Genomic DNA, 11,113 nt, shown 5'->3' on the forward strand with positions numbered 1-11,113 from the left:
CATTGTCATTGTCCATACTGTATCAGCTCCCCAGAAACAGAGCATATCACAGCCAAAGCTCCTGTTACTAAACCAATCAGTCAATCTACCCAACTCCTTAAGTGGGCTCCCCCCACTGTATATCTGAGCAAGGAATACGTGACAGTAAAATAAATGATAAAATACCATAAAAAAATCAGCAGTTTTGGACTTATTTTAGTTCCTTCACACCAATCATTCGATCATGTCTGAGGCTGTGTTAGAGCTAATGGAAGCAACTCTGATGGTGTTGTATAGCTCCTCAGATCTTTTGCTTCCTTTTCCCCTTTGAGTTTAGATGCTTTTTATGATGCCCAAAGGAAATGAGAGTGCCGTGTCTCAATTTCTGCTGCTGGGATTCTCCAGCCTGGAAGAGCAGTAGGTTCTGCTTTTCCTAGTGTTCTCCCAGGTGTACGTCATAATCCTGACCTCCAACATCTCCATTCTGGCAGCCATCAGTGTTGATTGGAGCCTCCATACCCTCATGTACTTCTTACTCTTGGCTTTGTCCTTCTTGGAAACCTGCACCACTTTTGCTGTCATCCCCAAGCTGCTGGTGAATTTGCTGTCGGGAAACCAAACGATTTCTTTCCTGGGATGCACGTTCAAATATTCTGCTTCTTCGGCTTCGGGGCCACAAATTGTTTCCTGCTGTCAGCCATTGCTTACGATCGCTATGTGGCCATATGTAAGCCGCTGCAATACCCAGTTGTGATAACCAAGAGGGTTTGCGCTGAGCTGGTCGCCATTTCATGTGCAACTGGCTTTCTTATAGCGCTAGGCATCAGTTCCCTTGTATTCAGTTTGCCCTTCTGTGGGCCCAATGCCTTCAGACATTTCTTCTGTGACATCTCGCTCGTTCTGAGGCTGGTGTGCAGTGACAGTCATATCGCTGAGATGGCCATTGTTTTTCTGTGTGCCTTTGTTTTGCTAGGCCTCTTCATGGGAATCATCCTCTCTTACATCTATATCCTCGCCGCCATTCTGAAGATCCACTCTGCCCCAGGCAGGTGCAAGACCTTCTCCACCTGCACCTCCCATCTCATCGTTGTGATCACACATTTCGGCTGTGCTTTTTTTGTCTGTTTAATACCCAAATCAATCTCTTCTCTAGATGAGGACACTTTCATTGCCTTGTCTTATACCTTCTTTAGCCCTATGTTGAACTCTGGGGTTTGTAGTCTGAGAAACCAGGAATTTAAATCAGCCCTAAGGAAATTAACTGCCCACTCATTTCTTTCTCCAAAAATGTTGCAAATTTGGGCACTTCCAATATATTGATGAACTCTGCATGATGTCACTATTGTCCATGGTATGGTCTTCAAGGCAGTGACCTTGTCTTTCTCTTTGTCTGGGCATTAAGAGCCTCCGTGGCTCAGTATAAACAATAGACAAAAAAATAGTATTGTTACTCCTTATTCTGAAGCCAGTGTTGCCCCTCTGCCAATGCCTGGGGCCTTGCAGGTCAGCTTTCCGGCAGCAGTTAAATCTACAATGGAGAATCTGGCTGTATTCTGAGGGTAACTTGCTCTATTCACACATATATACCAGTCCTGAAATGAGATGGTCAAACAACATGCAGAGCCATCTCTTATTCCAGGAATCTCATCCCAACACCGATGCCCAGGGAGCAACTCTACCTCAAGAATTGTCTCTAATCAGAGGCCAAAGCAGACAGCAAACTCGCCTGCCACTCACACAACTCCCATTCCCCCCCGAAGCTGCCTCTACAACCAAAGCCTTACTCTACTCAGATATGATAACAACCCCGCATGTTCCACCAAGAGGATGATGGAGGTGGAAGCCATAATGGTAAAGCTCAGGCCTTCCAACCCACTTGTCCCTGTGCTACCATGTAGTGACCCTATCCCGGATAAACAACATCCTTGAAAGCATGAATACTGCATCCCACGGATCATTATCCTATCAAAGTATGTTTGGGTGGATTCAGCTATAAAACTTTTTCCTCCCATTTGTAGAATCTTTCAGTTCATTGCCCTGCCAACCCATGACTTTACAAGATGCCTTGCAGACCCTTTAGTGCCGTTCCTTAAACCTAACCATCCAGTTTGTAGCAGTCTATCTATCCCCACACAATTCTATGTAACAAGCTGAGTGGGATTCATGTTACCTGGGGCATCTTAGATTTCATACATCTGCCCAACCCCAGCATGTAGCACAATGTGGGGCTGGCTTCATGAATGGGGACACCAGGCAGTACAGCTAATTGAGACTGTGACCTTGTTGTGCCAAGCACTGTATCAGCAGAGAGAGAGAAATAGATTTCCTGAAGGTCCTACAGCAGGTCAAAGTTAGAAATGAAATCTAGGTCTCCTGGCTCCCAGCCCAGTACCTAATGCACTAGACCACACTACTTCTTTGTATTAATTTAAGCGTTATTTTACCAGCTCTGCAGCTGGGCAAACACTATTAATTGAATAACTTATATGAGGAATGGACATTTCTGAATAAATATCCATACAATGTTTCAAAAGTTTCTCATCAGCTCTGCAGAGCACTTTGCTTTTTCCTTCGTGTATGAACATCAACATGACCCTATCAAAGCCCCATGAATCCTTATTGAAAAGTCTTGACACATCTAAGTGCACATACTGACGCAGTTTGGAAACAGACTATCTTGTGTGACAGTACCAAAGGGCTAGTCCAGGCTGCGATCAGAGCTATATTTAGCAAGGGTTAACATGGGGAACCATATTTGTTACCTAAGAGAATATACAATATGTTGCTCTTTGCATTCTACAATGAGGCGTTTACGGTGAGGATCCTTCAGCTTCCTGTGAGGAAAATGGGCCATTTTCTTTAAACCTAGAACAGGAATGAAGTGAGCTCATGAAGTGACCCAAGTTTTGAAGACAACACGTCCATGGCAGTTATCCCCAGAGGATTGAAAGCATTTTAATGATCCCATCTGTGCTTAGCCTGATATGCAGAACTCTGTGGGCCCCAGGGATTACATCTGCAAATCACTTCAACTAATATATATAAACAAACCCAGCAATCTCCAAATACAATTCTTTTGGTGGGTCAACAATGACAGACATCTGCCTGCTGCCAGGTAGGTTTCTCATCTGGTTCTGTGGATGTGTGTAAATATTCTCTTATTATTTTTTTTTTTTTTTGCAAGTGGAAATAGTTCTGATTTGGAGGCAATTCACCTGGAGAAGGATTGTCTGAAGCTCCATCTATTATGTTTTCCTTTTGCACAGTAACACAATGATGAGAAAGTCACGCTGATGCCTCAAATAATCTTGACACAAAAGTGACTGCTTAGGTAAGAGTTGTGTATGAAAAAAACATGCAGTGGAGGTAGATTTTACAAAAAGGCCACATTCTCAATTGCTGTAACGTCTCTGAAATCAATGCTCATTTGCTCTAGTTGAGGACCTGGTTTATGAGAGGGGAGTGGTAGCACTGGTACACTTAATGATGGGACTTGTCTACTGTTTAAGAGCTGGTTTCTGTAAGTGCTTTACAACCAGCATGCTTGCTTGGGATGTCTTGAAAATTGCGATGCCTCCTGGAAGCCAAGGGTAGGTACAAACTGATAGTCCCTTGTGCTTGGAATTCTCGAGGTACAGCCCCATGGTTCTGAGTTCTTGCTAACCCCAGCCAGAGTGCGCTGAGTGTGGACTGAAGGGGACTTGGGCTCAAACCTGACCCCAAACCTGGGCTTGGCGAGCATTGTGGGCATACTCAGGCTGGCTCAAGGTGACAGTCTGTGCTTATCGAGTCCTAACATCACTCTTCAGCTGTGAGCTTCAGTCCTGGCCTTAGCAGCTTCCTTAGCCTGTGTGTGGACGTTAGTTCCATTCTGCAGAGGTTTCTTTTGGAACTTTTGCCCTGAGGCAGAGCTGGCTCCAGACACCAGCTCAGCAAGCAGATGATTGGGGTGGCCAAGGGGAAGAGGCGGCACTTCCAGCTCTTTGGAGGCAATTCGGCGTCGGGTCCGTTGGTCTCTCTCAGAGGGAAGGACCTGCCACCGAAGTGCCACCAAAGAAGAAAGCGGCGTGGTGGAGCTGCCACCGAATTGCCACCGATTGCAATCATGGCTTTTTTTTTTCCCCACCGCTTGTGACGGCAAAACTCTGGAGCCAACCCTGCCCTGAGAGCAAAGCTCCTGGTTTAGGAGCTGATTTTTCGAGATGCTTCAAAATGTGTACGCATCAGGGGATTGCCTTTGAAAGTGACATGGTAGAACTGACCCAGGGATGGGATCTGAAATATAAATTTGGGATCATTTTGTTCTGAGGATCCAGCCATGCAGCCCTTCCTAAAATCAGCTGCTTATAATTTTCAGGGTACGAAAATCGACATATATTTGTAAATTGATTTCCAAAGTGATATGCTGCAGGGCAGTTTGGAGTAGAGCTGGTGGTGCTATTTTGGGGTAATTCGGTTAAGAGATTCCTGAGAAGCCAGGGCAGGGATTCTCAACCTTTTTCTTTCTGAATCATTACGCCCCTCAACGTGCCATAAAAACTCCAGAGCCCAGCTGTGCCACAACAACTGTATTTCTGCCTAGAAAAGCCAGGGCCAGCTTTAGGGGATAAAATTGCCTGAAGCCCTATACCATAGGGGGTCCCGCAAAGCTAAATTGCTCTGGCTTCGGCTTCAGCCTTGGGTACCGGGCCTTGGGCCATGGGCTGCCGTCCTGTATGGTGGGGCTTTGGCTTTCTGCCCTGGGCCCTAGTGAGTCTAATGCCAGCCATGCCTGGAGTAAATCCTGAAACCTGCCCCAGACTCCTTGTTGAGAACTACAGAGGTAGGGAGCAAAACTAGGGCTCTGACTGCTAGAAACCATATACCATTTGATTGTCCTGGGATCAGCTCCTTTGTGAGTGACACACACTAAGCAGTGTGCTCCCTTGGTGACTTAAGGGCACAGGTGCTGTCCCTAGAACCAAAGGACTGTGTCCCCCAACCCTTTACTCCGGTATTTTGTGTGCTATTCACCTTGGTGCTCTCAAGGTGCCTTTCTTCTCGGTGTTTGGGAACACAAAGAAGCAACTTTGGAAGCATGAGCGGGAACGGTCACTTTAGAGGATTTCCAGCCCTCCACAGACATCTCCCCCCTCCCCAGTGCCATAGAGCTATCTGCCAACATGTTGGTGGGGGACAGTTTGGTGAGCAGTGCTAGGTCAGAGGTATGATGCCTGGATGGTGATGGAGAGCCTTGATGATATAAGAGGGAATCGTTGCCACACAGAAAATGACACGGAGAGGCGAGTGTAAGAGTCCCAGCCAGGATAAATCACCTCTCTGTTGGGATAGGCTCACTGAACGCCTGCCTGGCAGCACTCAATATGATGAACAGGTTCTGTGCCAGCCGCAAGGAACAAATTCATTCAACACACAGCACCAGCACATGGGACAGGTGGGGAGCTGAGCACTGTGCATGGTACAGTACATAGCTCAGGGATTGTAGCCAGGAGCTGAGCATGCATCAATGAGAGCAGACTAAGGAACCATGAACGGGCATACTCGATGAGTGGCACATGCACACAGTGCTGGGATACGGACTGACTATGTGATCTGCATGGCACAAGTTCAACAAGGACTGAGTTACAATGCTACAGGCATATTTGGGGCACATTCAATGTGTGGCATAGTGCACAGACCAGACGCGGTCAGTGCATGGCACAGAACGCAGCTCTGGGATCATAGTTGGGAGCAGGAAAGATGCATGGTTGGTGCATGCACCTGGCACACACTGAGAGACCAGCGTAGGGATCTCGGAATAAGTATGTTTGGTGCCTTGTGCAGGCAGAGAACTCTTCCACTGGGATGGGGAGCTGCATAGTGGGAGCAGGAAAGGATTGCATGGTTGGTGCATGCACCTGCGCACACACTGAGGAGACCCAGGCGTAGGGATCTCGGAATAAGTTACTGTTTTGGTTGCCTTGTTGCAGGCAGAGAACTCTTTCTCCACTGGATGGGGAGCATGCAAATGGGTTCTTGGAGTTAGGAAATGTATGTGTACCATGTGTCATATCCTTTCTCACACTGAGTAGAAGCTGTTATTGAAAAGATTTCCCATTGGTCAATTGGTAGAGCTTCATTGATGTGGCGTTAATGCGTCTTCATATTGTGGGTTTTCTACAACCTGTCTTGGAGGCTTATGGAAATACTTACCTAGCCTTAGCTGTTAGAGAGTTTTCCGCTCAAAACTAACCTTAACCTGGAATGGTGGTCAAAGGCGTGGAGTGGCATAACAAAATGTTTAGGCATATCTGGACCTAAATACGCGACTATGGACTCTGGAGTCGGAATGTAGCGATGCACTGCTGTTCATGAGCCTTCTACACTGTAAATAAGAAGCAGGCAGCATTATCGCCGTAAATATAAAACACTTGTTTGTCTTAGTGATTGTTCTGAACAAGAAGTAGGACTGGTGGACTTGAGGCTCTGAATTTTTACTCTTTGTTTTTGGTGAAGCCATGTAAAAACAATTTTACATTTGTAAGCGCACTTTCACAATGAAGAAGAGATTGCAGTACAGTACTTGTATGAGGTGAATTGAAAAATACCGGTTTATTTTTACAGTGCAAATATTTGTAAAAAATAATACATGAAGTGAGTACTATTTACACTTTGTTTCTGTTATTGTAACTGAAATCAAATATATTGTGAAAACATCAAAAAATATTTAAGTAAATTGTGCTTCTTATTGTTAAATTCTGCAATTAATTGCAATTTATTTTGTAATTGTTTGACCGATCGTACCAGTTTGATTTTGAAAATGTTACGTGCCGACTAGTCAAAAGCCTTACAAAATCTATATCATATTCTACTGCTTCACTCTTCTTCTAGGCTGGTTACACTGTCAAAGAAGGTCATTAGTTGAGTTCATGATTTCTTCTTGACAAATCTGGTGTTGGCTGTTACTTATTTTGGCAATGGGATTGAACTAGCGGCTCTGACTTTAACAGTATATGAGCTTCTACTGCCAGAACTATAGTCCCACCTGTGTAGCCTGAATCAGTAGAGATCTCTTAAATCTCGTTAGGTCTAGTCACTACAGTGACCAGAGAAGCATAGGGTAATATTTAATAGTATATAATATCTTTCAGACTTATGCCTGACTACAGGCCTTATTTGTCTCCTCTTCGGTACACCTCACTTTTCTCACCCTGCCAAGGACATGTATCTGGGATAAATGGGAGAGAGGAAATCACTCTCTGGTGACTGAGTTCATCTTTTGTGGATTCACAGGACAACGTGAAGCTGCAGGTCACCCTCTTTGTAGTGTTTCTGTTGATCTACTTGCTGATCCTAATGGGAACCTCACCTTTGGTCACCTTAATCAGTTGACTCCCGACTTCATCACCCCATGTACTTTTCATCAGCAACCTGGCCTTCTTGATGTGGCTACTCCACCACTCATAATTCCCAGCACGCTGATGACCTTTGCAGCAAGGAGCAACGGTCATTTCATCACTGGAATGCACTGTGCAGTTTTTCTTCTTCAGCATTCCAGTCTCTTGCGAAATGCTGGCTGTTGAGTGTGATGGCGTTTGAGTCGCTTCACGGCTATCTGCAGCCCATTGCTCTACACCATCATCATGTCCAAGCGGTCTGCGTGTGTTGTGCTGGGTCTTACTTCATGAGCTGTCTGGAATTCAATGGTGCAAACTGCATTTATATTCCGTTGTCCTTCTGTGATGCTGTATATCAACATTCTTCTGCGATGTGCCCCCTTTCTAAAGCTGTCCTCCTGACACCCCAGGTCACAGACATGTTCATTTCACACTGTGCGACCAATGCTGGTATCAAACTACCATCCTCCATTATCTCATCTCCTATATATACATTCGTTGGTCACTATCCTAAAGATCAGTCTGCAAAGGACCAACGCAAAGCCTCTCCACTTGCGCCTCCCACCTGACTGCCGTCACCATCCTTTACGGACACGGCTCTTTCATGTATTTACGGCCTAGTTCAAGTTTTCCACTGGATCAGGACAAAATCTCTCTGTGTTTTAACCCTGGATTCCCCATGCTAACCCCCTGATCTACAGTCTGAGGATAAAGAAGTCAAAGAGGCCTTGAGGAGGATAAGAGAGAGAAGGTTTTTCTCTGTAATGCCATACTGGATCTGGCTTTAATTCAATAGAGGGAAAAAGCAGGGAGTGATTTCTCTGATATTGTAGCTTTGATTTTCTGTGAATACATATGTGCACACCTTCCATGAAAAGGAAACAAAGAGAAGGCCCAGATTTTTCCAGGGCCACTGACCGAGGAACGGGGCTGGGCAAGGGAGGCAGACCACACGCTCTGGTGACTTAAAAGGGCTCAGGACTCCCCAGGACCACTGCTCGCTTTCCAGGAAGAGTACGCAGGAAAGTTCTCCTGCCACTTTTAAGTCACAAGTAGCCGTTTGCAGTTGGCGTGTCCGCAGGGCTGGGAAGCTCCAGGGCTGGACCCAGGGCTCCCCCACTTTTAAAACAGTGATCTTAATCACTGGCCGGGCCAGCAGCAGATGTGGGCACCAGAGCTGCCATATGGGTGTGCTGTGGGTGCAAATTACGGTGCTATGCAAATGGGTCTGAGTAGGAAATGTATGTGTCCATGTGTCATATCCTTTCTCACACTGAGTAGAAGCTTGTTATGCAAAGATTCCCATTGGTCAAATGGTAGAGCTCTTGAGTGGGTTATTGTCTCATATGTGGGTTTTCTTACACCTGTCTGGAGGCTTATGGAAATACTTACTACCTTAGCTGTAGAGAGTTTTCCCGCTCAAAACTAACCTAACCTGGAATGGTGGTCGAAAGCGGTAGGGGCATTACAAATGTTTTTAGCATATCTATCTCTCTCTTGCATACAAATGTTTAGCATATCTGGACCTAAATACCTTTCAACACTGGCTACAAGAGTGCCATGCAAATGCTTGTTCTCACTTTCAAGTGACATTGTAAATAAGAGGCAGGCAGCATTATCACCTGTAAATATAAACAAACTTGTTTGTCTTAGTGATTGACTGAACAAGAAGTAGGACTGAGTGTTTTATACTGTTTTGTTTTTGAGTGAAGCCATGTAAAAACAATTTTACATTTTACATTTGTAAGTTGCACTTTCACAATGAAGAAGAGATTGCAGTACAGTACTTGTATGAGGTGAATTGAAAAATACGGTTTTATATTTTACAGTGCAAATATCTGTAATAAAATAATAACATGAAGTAAGTACTATACACTTTGTGTTCTGTATTGTAACTGAAATCAATATATTATTGAAAACATCAAAAAATATTTAAGTAAATGGTGCTCTATTGTTGTTAAATCTGCAATTAATTGCAACTATTTTTTTATCTCACCATTAGTTTTTAATTGTTTGACAGATGTACTAGTTTGATAATGAAAATGTTATGTGCGACTGTGTCAAAATACTTACTAAAATCTATATCATATCTACTGCTTCACCTCATCTTCTAGGCTGGTTACACTGTCAAAGAAGGACATTAGGTTGAGTTGGCATGATTTCTTCTTGACAAATCTGTGTTGGCTGTTACTTATTGTTGGCAATGGGGATTGAACTAGGGCTCTGACTTTAACAGTATGAGCTTCTACTGCCAGAACTATAAGTCCCACCTGTGTAGCCTGAAGCCAGTTGCAGACTCTTAAATCTCGATACGGCCTGGTCACTACAGTGACCCAGAGAAGCACAGGGTATATTTAATAATTTTAATATCTTCAGACTTATTCACTGACTACAGGCCTTATTTGTCTCCTCTTCCAGTGTACACCTCACTTTTCTCACCTGCCAAGGACAGTGCATCTGGGATAAATGGGAGAGAGAAATCACACTCTGGTGACTGAATTCATCTTGTTGGGATTCGCAGGCAACCTGAAGCTGCAGGTCACCCTTTTTGTAGTGTTTCTGTTGATCTACTTGCTGATCCTAATGGGGAACCTCACCTTGGTCACCTTAATCAGAATTGACTCCCGACTTCATACCCCTATGTACTTTTTCATCAGCAACTTGGCCCTCTTAGATGTCGGCTACTCCACCATCATAATTCCCAGCACGCTGATAACCTTTGCAGCAAGGAGAAAGGTCATTTCATTCACTGGATGCACTGTGCAATTTTTCTTCTTCAGCATTGCCATCTCTTGCGAATGCTGGCTGTTGAGTGTGATGGCGTATGATCGCTTCACTGCTATCTGCAGCCCATTGCTCTACGCCATCATCATGTCCAAGCGGTTCTGCGTGTTGTTGGTGCTGGGGTCGTACTTCATGAGCTGTCTGAATTCAATGGTGCAAACTGCATTTATATTCCGTTTGTCCTTCTGTGATGCTTATATCAACCATTTCTTCTGCGATGTGCCCCCTCTTCTGAAGCTGTCCTGCTCTGACACCCACATCACAGACATTGTTCATTTCACCTGTGCGACAATGCTGGTATCAACCACCATCCTGATTATCCTCATCTCCTATATATACATTGTGGTCACTATCCTAAGGATCAACTCTGCTAAGGACCAACGCAAAGCCTTCTCCACCTGCGCTTCCCACCTGACAGCTGTCACCATCTTCTTTGGAACGGGCTCTTTCATGTATTTAAGGCCTAGTTCAAAGTTTTCCATGGATCAGGACAAAATCATCTCTGTGTTTTATACCCTGGTGATCCCCATGCTGAACCCCCTGATCTACAGCCTGAGGAATATAAAAAGTCAAAAGAGCCTTTAGGAGGATTAAGAGAGAGAAGGTTTTTCTTGTAATGTAAATACTGGATTATGGTTTTAATTCAATAGAGGAGAAAAGGCAGGGAGTGATTTCTCTGGATTGCTAGCTTTGATTTTCTGTGGAATACCCAATGTGCGCACCTTCCATGAAAAGGAAACAAAGGAAGGCCCAGATTTTTCCAGGGCCACTGACCGAGGGAAAGGGGCGGGCAGGGAGGCAGACCCACAGCTCTGGTGACTTAAAAGGGCCAGGGCTCCCAGGACCACTGCTCCTTTCCAGGGGAGTACCAGCGAAAGCTCCCTGCCACTTTTAAGCACAAGTTAGCGTGCAGTGGCGGTGTCCCAGTGGCCTGGCGAAGCCCCGGGCTGGCCCAGGGCTCCCGCGCACTTTTA

At 45.0% G+C, this 11,113-nt stretch overlaps 1 protein-coding gene and 1 pseudogene across 1 annotated transcript; both read left to right on the forward strand.

Moving 5' to 3' along the window:
• The first annotated feature begins 316 nt into the window (after positions 1-316).
• On the forward strand, positions 317-1,299 carry LOC142046804 (olfactory receptor 10T2-like; annotated as a pseudogene).
• Positions 1,300-9,818: 8,519 nt separating this feature from the next.
• On the forward strand, positions 9,819-10,724 carry LOC116826828 (olfactory receptor 5AR1-like). Its single transcript, XM_032783835.2, has one exon. The coding sequence runs from the start codon at positions 9,822-9,824 to the stop codon at positions 10,722-10,724; it is 903 nt and encodes a 300-aa protein (XP_032639726.2). The 5' UTR covers positions 9,819-9,821.
• The last annotated feature ends 389 nt before the right edge of the window (positions 10,725-11,113 follow it).

This window comes from Chelonoidis abingdonii, chromosome 4 (genome assembly GCF_003597395.2).
Source record: "Chelonoidis abingdonii isolate Lonesome George chromosome 4, CheloAbing_2.0, whole genome shotgun sequence".
NCBI lineage: Eukaryota > Metazoa > Chordata > Testudines > Testudinidae > Chelonoidis > Chelonoidis abingdonii.

Bases quoted from the DNA above. Each gene is read 5' to 3' on its own strand.
- LOC116826828 (XM_032783835.2), top strand. From the start codon at position 9,822: ATGGGAGAGAGAAATCACACTCTGGTGACTGAATTCATCTTGTTGGGA.